Source organism: Lepidochelys kempii, chromosome 1, assembly GCF_965140265.1.
Source record: "Lepidochelys kempii isolate rLepKem1 chromosome 1, rLepKem1.hap2, whole genome shotgun sequence".
Taxonomy (NCBI): Eukaryota; Metazoa; Chordata; order Testudines; family Cheloniidae; genus Lepidochelys; species Lepidochelys kempii.
In genome coordinates, this window is record NC_133256.1 from 55,426,789 (window position 1) to 55,450,373 (window position 23,585).

Consider the following 23,585-nt stretch of genomic DNA (forward strand, 5'->3'; position numbering starts at 1 on the left):
CCTGAATAAGCATTCTCAGTGTAGTTCCTCCAGGTACCACAGTCACAGGGACTCATAGGAATCAATTTCTAGGAACAAAGAATGTAGACCATCCTTATAGGATGGGGGGAATCTACCCAGGGAAGCAGTGACTCTGAAAAAGATTTGGGAGTTATGCTGGAAAATCAGCTGATCATGAGCTCCCAGTACAACCCTGTGGCAAAAAAGGGCTAATGCAATCCTTGGATGCATAAACAGGGGAATCTTGAATAAGTGTAGAGAGGCTATTTTACCTATGTATTTGGCACTGGTGTGACTGCTGCTGGAATACTATATCCAGTTCTGGTGCCATCAATTCAAGAAGGATGTTGGTAAACTGGAGAAGATTCAGAAAAGAGCCAAAGGAATAATTAGAGGATTATAAAACATGCCTTACAGCAATAGAGTCAAGGATGTCAATCTATTTAGTTTAAATAAAAAGTTAACGGGTGACTTGATTAAGTCTACAAGTGCCTTCACAGGAACAAATATTTGATAATGATCTCTTCAATCTATCAGAGAAAGGTATAACACTACCCAGTGGCTCAAAGTTGAAGCTATACAAATTCAGACTGGAAATAAGGTGTACATTTTTAACAGTGAGAGTAATTAACCATTGGAACAATTTACGAAAGGTCATGGTGGATTCTTCATCACTGAAAATTTTTAAATCAAAGAATGGATATTTTCTAAAAGATATGCTCTAGAAATTTTTTCAGGGATCTTCTATGGCCCATGTTATATAAGAGGTGGACTAGACGATCACAATGGTTCCGTCTGACCTTGGAATCTATGAATCCCGCAAAGTACTAAGCAACCGGCCCCAATCCAGCAAAGTACTTAAGCATGTATTTAAGTGCTTTGTTCGACTGAAGCCAAAAAAAACTTAACTCAAATTTTAGGGGGAAACCTTGTGCTGAGCAGTCACAAAATGAATTTTTCCAATGATTATAATTCAACTTGTTTTGTTAATTTTTATATTTAGTTAAGCAAACTGGCTTAGAGATTAGTCCTCAGTAAGGACTAGACATACGGAAATTTCAACTTGTGAAGGTCAGCCATTTTTAAACTCATGAACAAGCAAAGCAGCACCTTCACATTTTCCTAGAGTGGTAAAAGTATTTTTATTTCCCTCACCTTCCATAATCAAAAATGGATGAATGAATTCATCTCAAACTTTCCAAAATATTCACCTTTGGAATGAGACCAAGAATGGAACATTTCAGATGAAATGGAAAATTTTTTAGATAATTATGAGCAGAGAGAAAAATATAAGGCTTATATCAAAGTCAAAATGTAACCTTAACTATAACATCCTTTACTGACAACACACTACATCTCTGATCACCAAACAACAGTGGCAAAGATGACAACAACCTGTCTGGGACATGTATTTATGCTTCAGTGATATATAATGCAATATTCATTTAGTGTGGGAGTCCCACTTGAAAGAATTAAAATAACTTTTAGAGAAAATAAAGCAATAAACAGCTGTTTCCCCTAAAATTTCTAATGCCAGAATCTAGGACACTTACCTCTTTCTCTGCCTTTATGAGGTAGAAAAGCACCAGAAATAAAGGATCCATTGGTGTTGCAAACAATAGGCGTCCATCTATGGAGAGAAAGATGAAAGAACATTTTATCCTCAGAAGCATAACATAGGCAGATTGATTATTTCCTTTTAATTTTACTGATGGGGTTGCAGCGTTTTCATGGAGCAGTTAAGTATATTCTGTTATTTTGTTTTACAAATGCCTTAATATAAGAGGGCTTAATTCTTAATTGTGCCTAAGCCACATTAAAATACAGTGGGACATGTGTCTTGATAGGAAGCTGACTATAGCTTAATGATTCTGCTCTCCCCCTAGTCCTCGAGTAACTTAAAGCTGCAGGGGGCTAGCTCCAATGCACGGTGCAGAGGAAATCCCTTCCATCAGCAGAGAATCAGGCATAATGAGACCTCGCTCTGCTGTGGCCCCTTCCCCACTTACATCAGGCAGAAAGCTCTGCAGTAGGAAGCAGAAGAGGAGTTGTAGCTGAATTCTGCGTGTTTTACAAAGGCCAGAGATTCCCTCTGCATGGGGGAATTCTCTGTTGGTTTCTTATGTGACACAAAGTGAACTTAGTAGACCAGAGAATATGGCCCAGTGCGTATGTTTAATAATATATACCAATTGCAGGATGGGACCTTCAATTAACAGAGCCTTCAGTATAGAGAATTGGAAACAACAATGTAACATTCATTAGAAATTCATTAGATAAGATCTAATAATTGATAACCATTTGACATTAGAAAACCAAAAATGAGTGTAGATATGTGGACTTGACAGCTAGAGGGAGGTTTTTGTTTTAATTCACTAAGAGGGAATGAAATTTTAATGTACTTTTCCCATTTTGCATTTCCTAAATCTTGCTAAATCAAGATCAGGTTATTGGAGAATCATTTGGCTTACAACTAATAATTTATTCTTCATATTTCAAAAAGTGTTGATTTTCCAATGGAAGACTTAACAACAGAACTAACAGTCCCAATGGTAAATTATAATTTGTGATGTCTTTAATTAATTTGCATATTTATTTCCAAATCTTCTCCATTTTAGAGTAAGACCGCTAAATAAGTAAGAAACCTCATTCCCCAAGTTCTGTCTTACAGTCATCTATTCCTTGTCATTGGTACTTTTTAATCTGACAGCTGGAAAGTACCACCACACCACTGAGAAAGCAATTTTATTTTTAAAGACGCTTTTTTGTATTTTGGGGACACAGAATTCTGAATGTATTTCTATTTCTCTACACACTCTTTTGTTCCCGGAAAAACAACATTTTCAGTAGCAATGAATCTAGTAATGCGTTATTGTCACTTGGAAAATATGAGAAAAATCCAAACAATGAGATCATCATTAAATATTTAAAAATAAATTATAAAAAGGCAGAAAGAAAGACAGGCCTTTGGAAGCCAGCAGGGAACGCAGGATATGTCTACACTACAAGTGCTACAATGGCAGAGCTGCAGTGGTGTAGTTAATCCACTCCCTTGAGAGCCACTAGCTAGGTTGACAGAATTCTTCTGTCAACCTATCAGTCTAAACCGGGGCTTTGGTAGGCTTAATTTTTCACACTCCTGAGCAACGTAGCTAAGTCAACCTATGTTTTAGGTCTAGATCAGGTCTAAGTTTCTGGAACAGCTGAAGATGGAGCATGCTGTGAAGATGACATGCCGGCTATCAAAGGGAGGTAATGTTATGCTTTTCACACAGCAGTTTCTGTAGTCTAGATCATTAAGAGCCACAACAAATATGTTTCTGCTTGAGAGGCAGTTCAACCCACCTTCCAGGTAATGCATTTGCATGAGCAGTGGGATATAAAGAAAAAAAAAGCCAAACAAGAGAAGATAACATGAATTACAGGGAATTGGAGTAAGCTCCTCTTTCAGGGGATGCAAGAAATCAAGAATCAGAGATTCCATGCCACCGATATGTCAGACAAATGGGAGAAAAGACAGGGAAACTCCACTCAGGAACCTGAAAGGCTCACTAACAAAACTAGGTTTAACATGGACCCATTTTACAGGAACTGAAAAACTAATGAATTTCAGACTTATACATAGTTAGAATACTCAAACAAAAACAAAAAGCTGGAGAATTATCTTCAGAAGAATAACCTTTTCAGAGATACAGGAGTTAATTTTATACATGCCCCTGCAGCACTCAAAGAAATTAGGAACATCTTTCCAGGCTTCTAAACAAAATGCAGGTGATGGTTCCTGAGGACAGCTATTTCTCAGGGGCCAAGGCAGAAGGTGGGAGGAGAAGGGACATAGAAAATTCAATATAATCAACAGCATGAAGCATGCACACTCCCTCAGCTCAACACCCACCCACAACAAATCAAAGCTTACAGCAGCATTACTTGCAGTCTGGTTATTCCTATATGCACCTGTGCAAAGGAAATTTAGAATTAAACACACAGCTAGGGATAATACAATTAAAGAAGATACACAGTTTTTAGAAAAATTGTGTGTTCCCCTATCATTAAATGATACTTTTTCTAGGGAAAAAAAATCAAATAAAATAGGATGCAATAATTGACTGGGCAAGAAACATTTCTCTAGTGACAACCTCATGGATAAAAACATTGTTAGATCCTTGGTGAGAAGCTACAGAAAGTTGTCTGCCTTCTATTTAAAAAGATAGGCTAGGATGATGAGAGAGCTATGAATAAATAGGGGAACTTGCTCCAGGTCATGAAATTCCTAAATACCAGCCTCAGGAAAAGAACCATCAGCTTGAGATCCCAAAGCTTTTCTGGGAACCAGAATGGTAGGTTAAAGGAAGAGGGACCAAATGTTTCAATGTCTGAAACTATATTTCATTGCTAAAATAAGTGGGTCCATTTATGCTTTCTTCCCTAAAATTAAAATATACATATGTTCCCTGAGGGCTTGTCAGGTTGATTGACAAGGAAAGCTAAATATTTTGTGGCACTTGAGTTTACGACAATTTGATTTTTTTCAAGACACACGAACATCTGTCTAATTGAGGCTGCCAAATGCAGTCTTCTAAGAAACCACAAAGCCCCACCCCTGGTTAAATCCAGATGGCATGTGAGTGCCTCAGAAGGTGGAGATACTGTGTGACTGGACTCTAAAATTTACTGGAGATACACCAGTACATTTATGGGGGGGAAATGTATGAATATTAGTTACACTTAGGGGTAAGGGAAAGGAAACACTCACCATGCTGAACAGCCTGACCTATAAACCAAGAACGATATTCTTCATGAAAAGCTTTTACTTCAAACAGCTGCTGTGCACTGCTATTGAATAAGTAGAGGGCAGCTTCTCCTGTTAAAAGAAATCTGGTTTGTATTTGTAAGCTTTCATGAAAATCAAAAGACCATCCAATATGTCTGAAGAACTTGCCTAATATATACATAAACATACATACATTCTACACACACTGTAACTACAAAGAAAGCTTAGACAAAGAAAACTATTATATACAGATGTTCGTTTACCAGCTCTATAATCCCTACTCAATTTTGAATCAATAAATAAGAAGTGTGAATAGTTCATCTTACAATGCAAAGCCTTTGATTCAAACCCAAATCAGATCACACAAGAAATTAGCTTTTGTCTGTACAGGAGGGGTTGGTGATAGTGAGAATCTCTTCTTTCTTTGTGTCTGTCTCGGAGTTATCTGACTCAGGGATAGGGAATGAGAGTCCCAACTCTTTTAAGCGTCATTTTGTTGTTTGTCATTTATTTTTGTGTGTTGGTACAGATGTAGGGAGATTATGGGTTAAATGAATTAGGTGACTGAGGGAGCTGAACAAGTGGGTTTCATTAGAAACTTGAAATCTTGGAGATGACAGAAATTGCTTTGTTTTAGGCCCCTTCACAAAATCCCCCTGCTTGTCATTGCTTCACGTGGACAAAGTGGAATGGATCATTCTTATGCCTCCCATATTAGTTTTGATTTCCAAATGCCAAATACATTATGAACAAGGCTGACAATCTCCATTACTATAATGGAAAGTCACTAAGACTTTGCTTTAGAAGTTGTATGATTTTGCAGACTTGGTTAGTTCTGGCTGATCTCTCAAGAGCACACATTGCATGGGTGTTTATACAATATTTGGAGACAACAACTTATTTATTAAAACATAAATATTCTAAAAAGATGCTAAAAGGGTGTTTTCTTCTCTATTTCACACCCTGCACTCATACATAAGGTTACATAACCAAAGGTTTGCGCATTACAGATCTTTAAATAGGCTTCTAGTAATTCTATAATAAGTTACCCAGCTTCAGTGTCAACAACTACACTTAAAGGTTTTCTCTAAAAGCCTTCCCCCACACTTTTCATTCTACAAATTAAAGAGATCACTTCCCTCCTTGGTAAAATATAAATTCTTATCTACTTTTTTTTTCAATTCTGGTGACAAATTGGAAAGCCAATTCAGTACAGCAGATGGAAGTTGTGCATTGCTTTATATTCTGAAGCTAAGTTCTGAATATTTTTAAACAGAATTAATAAACTCTCTTCCCATTCTGCATCTCTTGTCTTTCACTGATCTCTTCCCTTAGGCACAAAGCAGAAACTAGCAGATTATCTGCACCTGTAATTAAGGTTCTCAGATGTGTTTTAATGTTATAAACATGAGTGGTGACATTTTAAAAAACCCAATGATCCTACCAAAAGCAAATGAATTTATGGATTGAAGAAATAACCTGAACCAGATTTTTTCAAACAAACTACTTTAAATGTGAAGATTTTCTGTTTAAATAAACTAAACAGGGTTTAGTACTGTATACTTTAATGAAAAGAAAGTCTTAGACAAAGGCAGCTTTAAGATACACTAGCTATACAACCAAAGAAGAAAATGATTGTTTTGGAGATTGGAGGGAGGTTCATTAAATTTTCTACATATCTGTTTTTCTAATATGTTTCTAATTAAAGGTAAATCATCATCTACTGTCAAGAAAAGAGATACCACACTTTGGACTGAGTAAAAAGAAAATCATAGTTAAAAATGAAAAGGCTCAAAAGTTTGGCAAGTGTAATAAAAGCCTCTCCTAGCTGAATGTTTATTTTATAGGTGACTAGCTGAAGAATCTAAATTTGGATTTATAAGAAAGGCCTGTGGATCCCCAAAAAAACTAATGCATTTAAAAGACACACTTGAAATATACCACTTTTTTGTGCTGCCAATATTTCTGATGAACAGTTCAACCAATTAAAATTATAAAACAAATCCTAAATGTTTTAACTCAATTAACTACATGGCATCCTCAACAAAATCTCTGGCACATGAGATTAACCCTATCATCATTTCAGCTTGCAAAATATTAATTCTCTGGTAGAGATAAGGAGAGAATTAACCATAATATTAACAATGTCCTTAACTGTTGCAAACTTGCCTGTACTTGGATTACGCAGTCTTGTAAATAAAGGTCCACCATCAGGTTTCATAGGAAGATCAGTAACAGGCTCTGAAAAGAATTATAAAATTATAAATTGAGAGATCTTTCCCACCCCATCATACTTCACCAACATACTTGTCTGTATTAATTGGATTTACCTTTCAGGTACTGGTAATTTCCCCCTGAAAGCCACCCAGTATGTCCATTACATCAGAACACACAAATGGCCATGCTGGACAAGAACAATGGCCACCTAGCCCAGTATCCTGTCTTATGACAGTGGCAAGTGCCAGTGTTTCAGAGAAAATGGACAGCACAGGGCAATTTCCAATCATCCATCCCCCCGCCATCCACGCCCGGCTTTTGGAAATTGGAGGTTTAGGGACACCCAGAGCATGAGATTGCATCCCTAATATCTCTTATATATGCTCATATATCTTTTTAGAGATGGGGTGACAAAAACTGCACATAGTACTGCGGGTGTGGGTGTTCCATGGATTTATACAGTGGTGTTATGATATTTTCAGTTTTGTTTTCTATCCCTTTCCTAATGGTCCTAACATTCAGTTAGCTTTTTTTCCACTCCTTTGATTGCTGCTGCACACTCAGTGGAGGTTTTCAGAGAACTATCCACAGTGCCTCCACAATCTCTTTCTTATGCAGTAACAACTCCTTTAGACATCATGGTTTTGTATGTATAGTTGGAATTATGTTTTCAAAAACGCACTACTTTGCCCTCATCAACACTGAATTTCATTTGCCATTTTGTCACAGTCACACAGCTCTGTGAGATCCCTTTGTAACTCTTCAAAGTCAGCTTTGGACCTAACTATCTTAAGTAATTTTGTATCATCTGCAAATTTTGCCACCTCATCATTTACCCCCTTTCCCAGACCATTTATAAGTATGTTGAACAGTCTGGTCCCAGCACAGATCCTTTGGGGACCCTCCTATTTACCTCTCTCCATTTATTCCTACCCTTTGGGTATGCCTATACTGTCATTAAAAACCCACAGCAGGCCAGTACCAGCTGACTCAAGCTCAGGGTGCTTGGATTAAAGGGCTGTTTAATTGTGGTGCAGACATTCAGGCCTGAGCCTGAACATCTACACCACAATTAAATAGCCCCTTAACCTGAGTCCTGGGAGTCAGAGTCAGCTGGCATGGGCCAGCCACGAGTGTCTAATTGCACTGTAGAGATACCCCTTGTTTCCTAGCTTGAAACCAGTTACCGATTCATGAGAGGACCTTCCCTCTTATCCCATGACTGCATACTCTGCTTAAAAGCCTTTGGTGAGGGACCTTGTCAAAGGCTTTCTGAAAGTCCAATTACACTATATCCATTGGATCACCCTTGTCCATGTTTGTCGGCACCTTCAAAGAATTCTACTAGATTGGTGAGGCAGCATTTGCCTTTATAAAAGCCAACGCATTGTGTTCATCTATGTACCTGATAATTTTTTTGTTACCTAGAGATTCAACCAATTTCCTGGTACTCAAGTTAGGCTTACTGGCCTGTAATTGCCAGGATCACCTCTGGGGACTTTGTTAAAAATTGGTGTTCCATTAGCTACCCTTCAGTTATCTGATACGGAGGCTGATGTAAGTGATAGGTATATCACAGGTAGTAGTTCTGTATTTTCATATCTGAGTTTCTTCAGAACTCCTGGGTGAATACCAAGTGGTCCTGGTGGCATATTACTGTTTAATTTATCTATTTGTTCCAAAACCTCCTCTATTGACTTCTCAAGCTGTGAAAGTTCCTCAGATTTGTCACCTAAAAAAATGGCTCAGATGCAGGGATGTCCCTCACATCCAATACAGTGAAGACCAATACAAAGAATTCATTTAACATCTCCATAACGGACTTGTCTTCCTACAGTGCACCTTTAGCACCTTGATTGTCCAGTGGCCCCGCTGACTGTTTGGTAGGCTTCGTGCTTCTGATGCACTTAAAAAAATATTTTCTGTTAGTGTGTCTTTTTCTAGTTGCTCTTCAAATTTTTTCTTGGCCTGCCCTAGTTTACGCTTGACTTGCCAGAGTTTATGCTCCTTTCTATTTTCCTCACTAGGACCCAACTTCCACCTGTTGGACCAGATCCTGTGTATCACTTAGAATTAAAACAAGAATTGGCTCTCCCTTTGTGGATTCCAGGACAAGCTGTTCCAACAAGCAGTTATTTATGATGTCTAGAAATTTTATCTCTGTGTCCCTTCCTGAGGTGACATATACCCAGTCAATATGAGGATACCTGAAATCCCCCAATCATTAATTTGTTTTCTGTCTTTGTAGCCTGTCTAATCTCCCTGAGGATTTCACAATCACTATCACCATCCTGGTCAGGGAGCCAGTAGTAAATTCCTACTACTATACTCTGATTGTCCAAGCACTGAATTTCTATCCATAGAGATTCTATGGTACACTTTGATTCGTTTAAGATGTTTACTTTATGTGACTCTAGGCTTTCTTTCACATACAATGCCATGTCCCCACCAGACCTACTCTGTCATTTCTTCCATTGACTAGAAGTAATTTTCATTAGAAATCAGTTATGCTTGAAAATCAGGTTGGCATGCAGACGGGGAAAACATTGCAATGGTGCTGTCTTGCAGAAATAGATACCAAACCAACTTGGCCTTGAAATATTAAGAACCCCCTATTTAAATGGAACACATACAGGAGAGAATACTCAAGAATAAGAAGTCAGGGTAAGAAAGCATTACTTTTGTGGAAAGGGCATCAGATATAAGAGAAAAAGACCACATTTTGCAAGCCCTATAAAAGGCACAGAGATCTTTACTTACAAAGGTAACTGGATTGCCCTTTTTTTTTTTTTTTTTTTTTTGAGGTTTTCAGCTCCATATTCAGTGAAAAAGATAATGTTGTTGCTAAGTTAATGGGCTTTCTTAAAAAGAAGTATCAAAGCAGCTTTGTTGTTTCCAGGAAAACTAAGAATTAAAATGTGTCTTTTGTCTTAAGGTCTAAGACCCATAATTGGTTAAAAAAATTGGAGAATATAACTAAAAACCAAACCAGAGATGCAAGAGGTCTCTTGTTAAATCCTAAAGGAAGATGGATTATTTGCCACAATATACAAGAATAGTTTTTATAAACTCTGCCCCAAAGGGTTGCTTTTATATGAGCAAAAAACAAGTTAGTGAGTGTATGCAAGGTCTTTTGATTAGAAATTATGCCTTTCAATTAATTATACTGCACCTAGACACTGTACCAAGATGGAGGCAGGTAGACAAAACTGCTCACCCAGTAAAGGTGGGTGTATTAGCAACAGATAAACTAGACAACTGTTCATCCAGCACAGCATTTAGAATATGACTACATTACACAGATTCACTCAAATATATAGTGCCTTTATAACCCTAACAAGGTAATTAAGAAGTAAGCATAATGTGTTTATGGGGCTGTTTAAATAAATGTTAAAACTGGTTTTATGCAGCATTGTTGTAGCTGTGTTAGTCCCAAGGTATTAGAGAGACAAGGTGGGTGAGGTCATATCATTCACTGCAGTGGCTCTCAACCTTTCCAGACTACTGTACCCCTTTCAGGAGTCTGATTTGTCTTATGTACCCCAAAGTTTCACCTCTCTTAAAAACTACTTGCTTACAAAAATCAGACATAAATACAAAAGTGTCACAGTACACTGTTACTGAAAAATTGCTTACTTTTTCAGTTTTACCATATAATTATAAATCAACTGAAATATAAATACTGTACTTACATTTCAGTGTATAGTATATAGAGCAGTATAAACAAGTCATTGTCTGTATGAAATTTTAGTTGGTACTGACTTTGCTAGTGCTTTTTATGCAGCCTGTTGTAAAACTAGGCAAATATCTAGATAAATTGATGTACCCCCTGGAAGACCTCTGTGTACCCCCAGGGATACACGTACCCTCGGTTGAGAACCACTGTCTTATTGGACCAACTTCTACTGGAGAGAGAGAGAAAAGCTTTTGAGCTTTTTTTATTACCTTTTTTATATTACCTCATCCACCTTGTGTCTCTCTAAAATTGGTTTTGCTATAAATCATTTAAGATATATGCTACGGTAATCTTTGCAGTATTCATCAAGTAACACTAAACAGTTTTAAAAAAATGCTTTGAGATGGACACGTCATTTTCACTGAAGTCTACAAAGTGAATTTCACAACTTACTCTATCCTGAACCTGATTTAAGAGAGGCTATAAAAGCTTTGAAAATGTGCAGCACAGCAGGTACACTAAACGGTAATCCCAGCACCCTTACTTTCTATCGTCATGCATTCCCTCACATGAAAGCCTCTCTAAGTTTAACACAGGCCAAGTCTAAAATAATACCAGAATAAACAATTAAAGCTTTTTAAAAGTGTCCAGACTTCTTTCACATTTAATGAAAACGCTCAGGTCATCTGATGACTTTCACTTGCCCGACTCATTCCTAAAATCTTGCGGGAAACCTTATCACATTTCCTGGAGGTCAGACATACAACCAAATTCCATATTATATAATGGTTATTGTTACATGACTAAATTGGAAGTGCATTTTATTTTTATTTTTCTTTAATTCAGACTGGTGAAATTGACCCTTGATGTTCTGACAGCTGCTAATCGCTAGCTCCACCTTTCATTTCATCACAGCCCTTGAATCCCCCTGGCAGGCCAGTTTCTCTCTGTGCCAACACCAGGCCCAATGCAGTTCTGCGTTATACTTCTACTACATGAAGGAGCATACAACCCCACCAAGCTACATGAAGCAATAATGGATGACCCAAAATCTATTTTTATAAGCAAATTTTAGAAATGAATACTCTGTTTAACAGACTGGTATCAAAGGATATGGAATTCTCAGGCAAAGAGATGCCATTAAGGTTAGCCTTAAAAGAACATTGAGGGCTTTTTTTCAAAAAGAAAGGCTCATTAAAAAGTCTGGAACTACAAAGTTAAGATTTCATTTAAAAACAGATATTAAAACATATGGATTTATCTAGTTTAAAGTCATCTACATAACTGTATTTTCTTCCATTCCCAGCAGTACTGCCAGCCCATGCAGCCTTTGCACATTGTTTACAACATGGGAACATTTTGATGAAGTCCTTTTGATAGATATTTTAATAAAAGCTTTAAATAAAGACAAAGTGACATACTAATACTGCCGATATTTTAGATCTAATAATCTCGCTTCATCTGTGTACCTCGTGGAGTCAAGGAACTCTGAAGTACATGGCTTTAGCTCAGTACCAACAACTCTATGGTACATAAGTGTGATGCCCTACGACTCTGCAACCCAGGCTTATAAGTAATACAGACCTTTTAGAAGGACTGAATAAGATTACATAGGATTTATGACACTTTACATCATCCAAGAGTTTTACAAAGTTTAACTAATAATCAATATGAGGAATGTATTAGTTCCAATCAACAGAGGAATCAACTCAGTTACACAGAGGATAAGTGACTTGGTAGAGATCAGAAAGTCAGTCAAGTATCAAAGACAGGACTATAAACTTGATTTCTTGACTCCCAGTCCGATACTTCATCTTCAGAAAAACCTCAACTACTTTAGAAAACAGGCATTTTTGCATAGACACATTCTGTAGGAGCATCCATTGTATGTTCTTTGAAAATTTTGCTTTTGCATTCGATTTCTCAACTATGTTCAAACATCAGAAAGTGCTGGAGAGCTTACATTTCTGGCTTTCTTCATAACAAATCTGTAATACTATCTTCAAAAATTGAGCGAGGACTTCTCCAATGCTTACTGTCAATGCGCTAATGGTTATCAGTCTGGCAATCGCTGAAACATTGATTGGTACTCTCCAGCAAAGGTCTAAATTCAGAAATGATGTTTAAGGTGGTACAAGTTGCACTCCTCAAACTCACACCACCTTATGTATCACCTGTGAATTGTAAGGTGCAGTCACGGACAAACATGAGTTATCTTGAGTGAAACTTCAGAGAAAAAACTACCAGATGGTTTGGTTAGTCTTTTGCCCCTATTCCCAAATGGAATGACTGATTTTGCCTATGAGGACCACTATAACCCTCCTCTGGCTTCACCCCGTTCAGGCATAATTCACCTTTTTTAAAGCAACTAACAAGGAGCAAGTCTAAGACTTGCCTACAGAGAAATAGCACTAATTCAGCAATCGGTGTAGCTGTAACCATGCTGAACCCTAGGTGTAGATAAGGGCATGCCAGAGTTTGCACCCACTGAAGTATGGGTAAACTCTGATTAGCGTAAGCAAGGTTAAATCCTGACTAGCTTAACTGATGCAAACCCCAGCTTCCTCTTGTCTATGCTTAAGTGTCAGCATTGGTGCAGGTACACCAACTGCTGAATCAGCATTATTCCTGAGTGTAGACAATGCCTAAATTGATGTAACTTGCTCACTCAGGAGCCAGAAGATAGGAACAGAAGGAGGGGAGGGTCTCATCTCTTTTCGGTTATTTTACTTGCTATACTCCTCTCTTCTGGCCCCTCAGCTTATGAGTTACATCAAAGTAGTCTTCCTTATACTTAGTGGACCATATTCAGAGATGACATATTAGAATGGGTGCAAATTACCTGTTGGTAAAATGTCTTAAGTGTAAGGGAATCTAAGCTGATATAATGTACACATTGGGGGAAGCACAGGTAAATTATGCCAACAAAGCCGCTCTCTAAACTCACCACTGAATTTGGCCTGGACACTTAATCCACTAACTTTTTAAGATGACTTTAATATTAATATATATTCTGCAGTGTTTTTATGTAATATGTACAAAGTTCTTATTGGATTTTTTTTAAACCTACTTGTTCAGGGAATGTTGTTGAAGAGACAGATAAATATAAAAGTCCAAATGTCTCTCTGAATTTCAAATTCTAAGCAATTCCTGGATCCTGTTTTATAACTCTACTACTGTGTTTTGCTCTTTGGCAGATGAACAAATTGGGCTAAACAGCTTTTATTTTAGGTTAAACAGAAATGAACAAAACCAAATGTTTTAAAAGGCAGGATCTTAACATGCTGCTCCTGGGGGAATTCTGTACCACTGCGTAATGCAGAATTTTGCAGAAATTAATGTTTTGCACACAGAATTTCCTTTCCCCCACAGAAATGGGCTCTACTGCTGCTAGCTGCCACTAGGAACCAATGGACTCGGCAGAGACCAGCTTGCACATAGAAGACACTGCTTGGGGGGAGGGAGAGAGAGCTAGAAGGTTCCTGGAAGCTGCAGTTCCCAGCATTCCCTGAGGGAAAGAGAGGGCAGTATGCAGGAAACTCTGTGCAAGCCTGGGACCAAGCATCAGGCTGTTTCTCCGTCTGGATCCCTGGGCTCTGAGGGAGGAAGTGTGTTTGGGCATGGGGGGCCCCTGCAGCTGGGCTCTGGGAGCAGACCGGGCTATCTGGGTTGGGGGGGCCTTGATGCTGGACTCTGGGGAGGAGGGGGTTTGGATGTATTGGCCGTGGGGGGGGCCCCACAGGTAGGCTTGGGGGCGAGGGGTTGTGGGTGTCTGGCCCCCTGGCTGGGATCCGGAGGGGGGGCAAAGGGGACAGAGAAACAGGAACTGGGTTGTCATAGGGGTTTCTTTAACTCTCTACTCCCGGGGGAATTTTTGTGCATGTCTGAATTGTTACAGATATATTTGCTGACAGGTATTTTGAAATAAATTACCAAAATAATTGGAATTGGCGTGATTAACTTGTAGTGTTATTTTGACAAATAAAATTTGCAGAATTGTGCCGAATTTTAAAATATTGTGCACAGAATTTTTAAATTTTTAAATGCCCCCAGGAGTAATGACATGTAAAAAAATAAATATAATCTGTCTAAGTTGTTAATATAAATTATATTTTACATACTATGTGTCCTAGAACTTATTTTAATATGACTACTTTTCCAATATGATCCAGAGTTTTCAAGTTGGTCACTCTTCTTCTCTTATTCCTTAGGCTAATATGAAAGCCCCACATATTCCGTTATGCTTGCTGATGCCCTATGGGTTGATAGCACAGTCTCAATCTGATAATTTGGTAAACAACATTTGCTCAGGAAACATGCCAAGTATCCTGCAGACGAAAAAGTAAACCACAAAATAACGGTTCCTTTCATTATTAAACGATGAAAACAGGCTTTTTCTTTGCTCATGTGATTACTTCAACTGAAGACTTAGAAATTGCACCACTCAACCTTCCAATTTAACTATTTGGCATTCCACTGATTTCTGTTGCAAGTACTCACAATATCTTGCCATTTCCAATGCTGCATCACAGTGATCAGCTGGGGAAAAGCATGTCACCATTAACTGAAGTGCAAAAGTTTCATATTAAGATTTACTATCAGTCTGAATGATGACTCAGGAGTTGGATAATGGAATAACAGAGCTTTTTATTTCTAGCTAACTGTTTTCAATCCAATCTGCCATGAGCAACTAAAAATCATGCTAGGGCTGTTCAATGGTCTCTGTGACATTAATACAATAATAATTCTCAGTACAATGGGACTATTCACATGAGAAAAGTTGTGCATGTGGTTAAGGGTTTGCAGGGTCAGGCCCTAACTTTGTAGCACTCTATTTCACACCGTTTTCAATATAGCAAGCTGCTGTCATGCTGCTTGGGGCTTGACAGATATCAAGATACACATGATTTAGGTAGAGTTTCAGTTTCACTTCTGAATACTTGCTGACAAGTCCCCTAATTTCAGTTTCCCTTCTCTATCTGGACTGATTCCAAGACATCTGCTTCTTTGCAGAATTAGCCCATCCTCTCCATTAATGTTAAAATAAGGCATAATCAAAGCAAGATGAACTATTCATGTCCAGGTGAAAATAATGCTACTGAATATATAGGGTGGTACATGATATCAACACCCATGTGAGATATTCTAATGCTAAGATTACTCATGTGAGCAGCTACAGGTGTGCCTTAGTGTTTCTAGGATTGGACCCTTTGGATGTACCTACTTTCCAAGAAGAAAAAGTAACAATTAGCTCTTTTGTGCTTCTTGTTGTAACATTAAAACAAATCTTTTCTCTCCATAATTCAATGTTTCCCTGCATAAGATCAGAAACTTGTTACTAACCTACCCCACAAAGGAGTTGCAAGAACTAGAGAGACAAGATAGAGACTCCACAATTAAGGACCAGATCCTGTAAATAATTATTCATCTGAGTAACCCCCTTACCCACATAAGTAGTCCCACTGAAGACCATGGAACTATTATCATGAGTAAGGACTACTCGTATAAGTAAGAGTTATCATGATCAGGCCCTAAAATTGTAACAAACTTTTGTTATAAGCCCCATTTTGCCCACTTAACTTCCTCAAAAAACAGACTATTCTATTGGAAATTTGGAAAGCAAAGTCAAGTTTTGCAAGTATAGCCACAAGAGAATTTACGGAAATTATGACAAAACACTTCTGAAATATGGGACTTCAAAAAATGGTATTCAACTTCTTGTAATTTCTCAAAAACACTTAATCAAAAAACATTACATTTATTATATTCAGTGGTCTTCAATTAGACCTCAACCATAGGACTATTTCTGATTATGTCAGCAGCAAAACCTTGGAGCTGTTTGCTGTGGACTTTTGAAACTCCATATGTGCTTTCAGGTTCTACTGAATTTAATAAACTTTCCTATACATTTGATGAACTTTATAAACTTTGCTGGCAAAGTTGGCAGCTTTGCCAGTGCAGCTGTTCCCACACCAGGAGCACTCTGCTGGTATATTATACCTATACTATACCAGTAAAGCTCCCCTAGTGTACACATAGCCTCTGTAAGGAAACCTGAGTTCCTGGAATTTACAAGCTCTGGCTCCACTTCTGAAAATGCTGATGTGAGAGATTAACATTTTGCACAGAACTGACTGCTCACATGCATAAAGTTAAGTGTGTTAAAATTAATAGGAAAGAGGCATTTGTTGGCCAAGTCAGCTGTTTGAATACAGTACTTAACTTTAAACTGAAGTTTGCATAGATGTCAAAGTAAGAAGTGGCGAAGAGTCCTGTGGCACCTTATAGACTAACAGACGTATTGGAGCATAAGCTTTCGTGGGTGAATACCCACTTCATCGGATGCCTCATCCTATACTGGAATTCAGGAAATCTGGGTTCTATTCCTGGTTTTGTCACTAGGCTGGTAGGTGACCTCACTTCACCTCACCTGGTACCTCAGTTTTCCCATCTGTAAAATGAGGAGAATGATACTGACCTCTATTGTAAACTGCTTTGAGATCTGCAGATGAAATGCATGATATAAGAGCTAGCAGTTATTATTAGGGCTGTCAAGCGATTAAAAAAGTTAATCACGATTCATTGTGCTGTTAAACAACAATAGAATACCATTTATTTAAAATATTTTTGGATGTTTACTACATTTTCAAATATATTAATTTCAATTACAACAATACAAAGTGTACAGTGCTCACTTTTATATTACAAATATTTGCACTGTAAAAAACAAAATAATTGTATTTTTCAATTCACCTCATACAAGTACCGTAGTGCAATCTCTTTACCATGAAAGTTGAACTTACAAATGTAGAATTATGTAGAAAAAAACCAAACAACTACATTTAAAAATGAAACAATATAAACTTTAAAGCCAACAAGTCCACTCAGTCCTACTTCTTGGTCAGCCAATCACGCAGACAAAGTTGGTTACAATTTGCAGGAGATAGTGCTGCCTGCTTCTTATTTACAACGTCACCTGAAAGTGAGAACAGGCATTTGCATGGCACTGTTGTAGCTGGCATTGCAAGATATTTATGTATAAGATGCGTTAAAAGTTCATATGTCCCTTTATGCTTCAACCACCATTCCAGAGGACATGGTTCCATGCTGATGATGGGTTCTGCTTGATAACGATCCAAAGCAGTGCAGACCAACACATGTTCATTTTCATCATCTGTGTCAGATGCCACCAGCAGAAGGTTGATTCTCTTTTTGGTGGTTTGGGTTCTGTAGTTTCTGCATCAGAGTGTTGCACTTTTAAGACTTCTAAAAGCATGCTCCACATCTCATCCCTCTCAGATTTTAGACAGCACTTCAGATTCTTAAACCTTAGGTTGAGTGCTGTAGCTAGTTTTAGAAATCTCACATCGGTACCTTCTTTGTATTTTGTCAAATCTGCTGTGAAAGTGTTCTTAAAACAAACATGTGCTGGGTCATCATCATCCAAGACTGCTATAACATGAAACATATGCAGAATGCAGACAAAACAGAGTAGGAGACATATAATTCTCCCCGCAAGGAGTACAGTCACAAATTTAATTGACCCATTATTTTTTTTAATGAGCATCATCAGCATGTCCTCTGGAATGGCGGCTGAAGCATGGAAGGGGTATACGAATGTTTAGCATATTAGCATGTAAATACCTTGCAACACCAGCTACAAAAGTGCCATGCGAACGCTTGTTCTCACTTTCAGGTGACGTTGTAAATAAGGAGCAGGCAGCAGTATCTCCCGTCAATATAAACAAACTTGTTTGTCTTAGCTATTGGCAGAATAAGAAGTAGGATCAAGTGGACTTGGCTCTGAAGTTTTACACTTTTGTTTTTGAGTGCAGTTATGTAACCAAAAAAAAAAAAAATCTGCATTTGTAAATTACACTTTCATGATAAAGACATTACACTTCAGTACTTGTATGATGTGAATTGAAATACAATATTTCTTTCGTTTATCATTTTTACAGCACATATATTGGTAATCAAAAATAATAATATAAAGTGAGCACTGTGCACTTTGTATTCTGTGTTGTAACTGAAATCAATACTGAAAATGTAGAAAAACATCCAAAAATATTTAGTAAATTTCAATTGGTATTCTATTGTTATTAGTGTGATTAATCGCAATTCATTTTTGAACCGTGATTCATTTTTTTGAGTTAATCGCATGAGTTAACTGTGATTCATTGATAGCCCTAGTTATTATTACTATCAGCAGCAGCATCTTGTACACTCTGTATCTCAGATCCAAGTGTGGAACAGACAGGCAGGAATCAGCAAATCCAGAAGAAAATAGGGTTGAGAAATGCATCTTTTCTCCGTTTCCTACAGTTTGTGCACATTCTCTCTCACTCAGCCACCTTCATTTAAAAATTAACCAATCTTTTGTTTGGAGATAACTGAAGGTAAGAATCAGATGTACTTGTGGCACCTTAGAAACTAACACATTTATTAGAGCATAAGCTTTCGTGAGCTACAGCTCACTTCATCGGATGCATACAGTGGAAAATATAGTGGGGAGATTTTATATACACAGAGAACATGAAACAATGGGTGTTACCATACGGTAGCTCACAAAAGCCTATGCTCTAATAAATGTGTTAGTCTCCAAGGTGCCAGAAGTACTCCTTTTCTTTTTACGGATACAGACTAACACGGCTGCTACTCTGAAACCTAAGAATCAGATGACATTTTAAATCCAGACACTGCAAAAAATTAGCAGTAATGCAATTTTACATTTACAAATCATAGTGAATGACAGTTGTGGAGTGGAGGGAAATACAGGCCAGAGATGATTTCAGTTTTTAAGGCCCTCATCTGAAACATTCTTCCATCAGATACAGGGAATTCTGTTTTATCCTATAAGGATGAAGGGTTGAGTAGACCCCACCAGGTTTAGAACTTTGTGATTCAGAGGGGTCTAAGTGTTTCGAATCTGATGTTTATGTCTCTACGCCATTCCCTTTAGAAAACAGAAGACAGAATAAACTGTGAAGTAAGTAAGGCTCCTTCACGAGAGATCATCAAAAACAGGTGAGATCAAGCACCTGTGAGAGTACTCTAGAAATGATATTTTGCACTTGCACAGCACCTTCTCTCCAAGGATCTCACAGCAATTTACTAATTCTAATGAGTTAGGCCTTATGACATCCCAGTGATGTAGGAAAATATTGAGTATGGACTGAGAAGCAGAATGGTGAACTCTGTAAGACTTTGCTTAAGGTTACACACAGGAAGGTCCGGTAGATGATCCTGCTTCTTAGCACGATAGGGGTTGGCTGGATATACAGAGAGGTCATGACTAGGGTGCAAATCAGCCAAGGAAATCTAAGTATTTGATAAGGGAAGATCTCTCTCTTTCTGCAGCATCAGTAGCCTGTGAGATGCATCTAGCTCACTCGTGAGAGGGAAGGGGCAGCAGATATAGACCATCAAATCCTGCCTTAAATACGCCTCCTGCCCCCTGCCTTGACTGTAATACAGCTGCAAAGAATTTAACCTTCTACAAAGAGCAGCCCCTCAACCCCGCTGGGTGCTGCTCCCGGAGACTCGATGGGGCACAACAAGGGAAGCTGGTGTGGATCAGGGGGGGGTCAAATCTCACTGCACTGAGATCGTGCCCCTCCTTGCCGAGATGGGGCACGGGGCTCCAGTCTCCCCAGGGGGCAGCTCGTGGGGGCAGGGGGCTCAAGTCTCCCCAGGGGCCCCAGTGGCGGGGGGGGGGCCCTGGGGCGCTGAGGGAGGCCCAATCTCCCCCGGGGGCGCTGGTGGGGAGACGGGGCGCCGGGGCTCCGAGCTGCTCCGCGGGGCCCGGGAGTGGGGGGGGGGGTTACCTGGTGCAACCAGCACCCACTGGTCGGGGCGCGAGTCCGCCGGGCGCCGCCGCCCGCTACCCAGCATGGTCCGGGTCCCCCGCGCTCTTGGCGCTGCCCGTCTCGGCCTCCGCGTCCGAATAACGGCGGGGCCCGGGCGGGCGCGCGGGGCGGGGGAGCCGCGGGCGCCGCGCCCTCCCGCCAGGGCTGCCCCGGGCCCGGCGCGGGCCCGAGAGCCCGGGGGAAGGCGGGGGCCGCGCGGTCTGCGCGCGGGGATCACAGGGGAGTCCAGTCGCTCGCGCGGCAGCCAGGGAACCCCTGGCTGGGGTTTGCCACGCACCCCCCCTACCAGCGCCGCCAAATGGTACGAGCCCGGGGGAGGCGGGGCCTGACACACTGCAGCGCCTCGCGCTGGCTCCCTCTGCTCGGCCCGAGCTTGGCGCGGCGAGGCCGGGCCCCCTCCCCTGAGCCCTCCGCTCGGTGCCGGGCCCCGCCTTGAGCTGAGGGACGGACTGACGTCCCCTAACCCCTCCCCCCGCTCCGCTCCCCACACACCCGGCCTTCCCCTCCTACCCGCCAGCCCCAGGGGCGTGACAGGGGGGTGGCGTTAAATTCGTCTCGCAGGCTGCCGGTGCCCGCTATTGCAGGGGCGCCAGGCCTGCGGCGGGGCCGCACTGTGCTGCCCACCCACAACCCAAAGACCATTCCCGCCCCAAAGAGCCGGTCCAGACCACTGTTACTCGCATCTGTTAAGGCGGGCATTAAATAGCAGCGCAGCGCACGGTGTTTGCCATCCTAGAAACCCAAACAACCAAACAGCGGCAGGTCAAGACAAGGCCTGGACATGCCAAATGGCTAAGTTCATGTTACAGAAAACAATTCCCTGATGTTTGGCTATATATATTTATACCCTTAAAATTATGTTAACCTACGTTCATTTTAATTTTCCGTGATTTTTTTTTAACCTAAGGAGGGACAGGGACATAGGAAAAGCCACGGGCCGTATTACGGCATGTGCTGCAAAGCAGAAATCACTGGAAAGTTATGCTTATAAACTGATGGCCTGATATGGTTCCACAGTTATTCTCTTTAGGACCTTACAAACTACCCACGCTACCGGATTTGCAGAATTCACCAGCAGAGTTTATAAATCCCGCTGTTTGTGTTTGCCGTGATTATAAAATCCACTGGAGCTGGCTGTGTTTGTTATCTCTGCCAGAGCATCTATATCTCAAACAGAATTGGTTACTGTGTTGAAACCTGTCTACAGCGAAAGTTTTTCATTTGGAAAATATTCTCTGTAAATATTGGCAACAATAATAACTTGGGCCTTGATCCTGGAAAAACGTAAGCTGTGCTCAAGAATATCTAAAGAAACCATATATCCAGTTTTACCAAAGCAATCCTGATTTTTTGTATAATGTCCTAGGATCCCAGGACCTTCTTTTGGGGCACTTGAAATGTCCTTGTTTTTCATTTCATCAATGAACATGCTCATTTTTTTAAATGTATTTGTATCAAAGGTAGAATTTGTTCTGGTTACCAGCAACAGTCTAATGGAAAGCGTTCTTTGTAATGCATAGCGTTTGGAGAGAAAAGTTGAATGAGTGTAAACTCTGTCAAGGCTGTTATTTTGCTCAAAGTGAATGTTAACACTTGTTCAATACTTCATGATAAATTTATTCTCAACACTAAATTACTGCAAGAATTTCCTCTGCTCCAAGAAATATGAGCAACTTGAGTCAGAAGCTGGCTGCAGGGGGCACCAGCACACATGGTTAAGAATGTACTTTTGCCTCTTGCATGAGTGTTTCCACCAACCTAAAAGATATAGCCACAAAAGTGTCCGGTTTTTATTCTGAAAATATGGTTACCTTAGCCTTATCTTCAGGATTTCAGGGGATTTCTCAGACCCCTACCATCCTGAGGAGTGCTTTAAAAATGCAATGCCTTTTGGTGGCCCAGACCTCACAGATACAGCAGCCAAAAAATTACACTGAATAGAACAGATATGCAAACAGGGAAAGATTAAGAATGAGCTCTCAAAACTGGATACTCTCATAAAAAACCAACCTTCCACACAAACTTCCTCGTGGCTGGACTTTACTAAAACTAGACAAGCCATTTATAACACACACTTTGCTTCTCTACAAAAGAAAAAGGACACTAAACTTTCTAAACTACTACATGCCACAAGGGGCCACAGCAATGGTTCCCTCAACCCACCCAGCAATATTGTTAACCTGTCCAACTATACTCTCAGCCCAGCAGAAGAAGCTGTCCTATCTCGGGGCCTCTCCTGCCCCTCCACTCCCACGAACATGATACAGTTCTGTGGTGACCTAGAATCCTATTTTCGACGTCTCCGACTCAAGGAATATTTCCAACACTCCTCTGAATAACATACTAATCCACAGAGACCTTCCTACCAACACTACAAAAAGAAGGATTCTAGGTGGACTCCTCCTGAAGGCCGAGACAGCAGACTGGACTTCTACATAGAGTGCTTCCGTCGACGTGCACGGGCTGAAATTGTGGAAAAGCAGCATCACTTGCTCCACAACCTCAGCCGTGCAGAACACAATGCCATCCACAGCCTCAGAAACAACTCTGACATCATAATCAAAAAGGCTGACAAAGGAGGTGCTGTTGTCATCATGAATAGGTCGGACTATGAACAAGAGGCTACTCGGCAGCTCTCCAACATCACTTTCTACAAGCCATTACCCTCTGATCCCACTGAGGGTTACCAAAAGAAACTACTGAATTTGCTCAAGAAACTCCCTGAAAAAGCACAAGATCAAATCCGCACAGACACACCCCTGAAACCCCGACCTGGGATATTCTATCTACTACCCAAGATCCATAAACCTGGAAATCCTGGGTGCCCCATCATCTCAGGCATTGGCACCCTGACAGCAGGATTGTCTGGCTATGTAGACTCCCTCCTCAGGCCCTACGCTACCAGCACTCCCAGCTGTCTTCGAGACACCACTAACTTCCTAAGGAAACTACAATCCATCGGTGATCTTCCTGAAAATACCATCCTGGCCACTATGGATGTAGAAGCCCTCTACACCAACATTCCACACAAAGATGGACTACAAGCCGTCAG

At 40.1% G+C, this 23,585-nt stretch overlaps 1 protein-coding gene across 3 annotated transcripts in view; it reads right to left on the reverse strand.

The window, feature by feature from the left end:
- Positions 1-20,893, reverse strand: part of RNASEH2B (ribonuclease H2 subunit B) — a 48,876-nt gene extending 27,983 nt beyond the window's left edge. The window contains exons 1-4 of one of the 3 annotated variants that reach the window (XM_073343337.1): positions 20,820-20,893; positions 6,941-7,012; positions 4,754-4,861; positions 1,554-1,630 (exon numbers count right to left, since the gene is read on the reverse strand). In XM_073343337.1, the coding sequence (XP_073199438.1) occupies positions 1,554-1,630; positions 4,754-4,861; positions 6,941-6,992 (237 nt within the window). In that variant the 5' untranslated portion in view covers positions 6,993-7,012; positions 20,820-20,893. Of the gene's footprint in view, positions 1-1,553; positions 1,631-4,753; positions 4,862-6,940; positions 7,013-20,491; positions 20,702-20,810 lie in introns of those variants that run through there. The other 2 variants (XM_073343344.1, XM_073343326.1) reach the window with 2 other exon arrangements.
- Between the last annotated feature and the right edge of the window lie 2,692 nt (positions 20,894-23,585).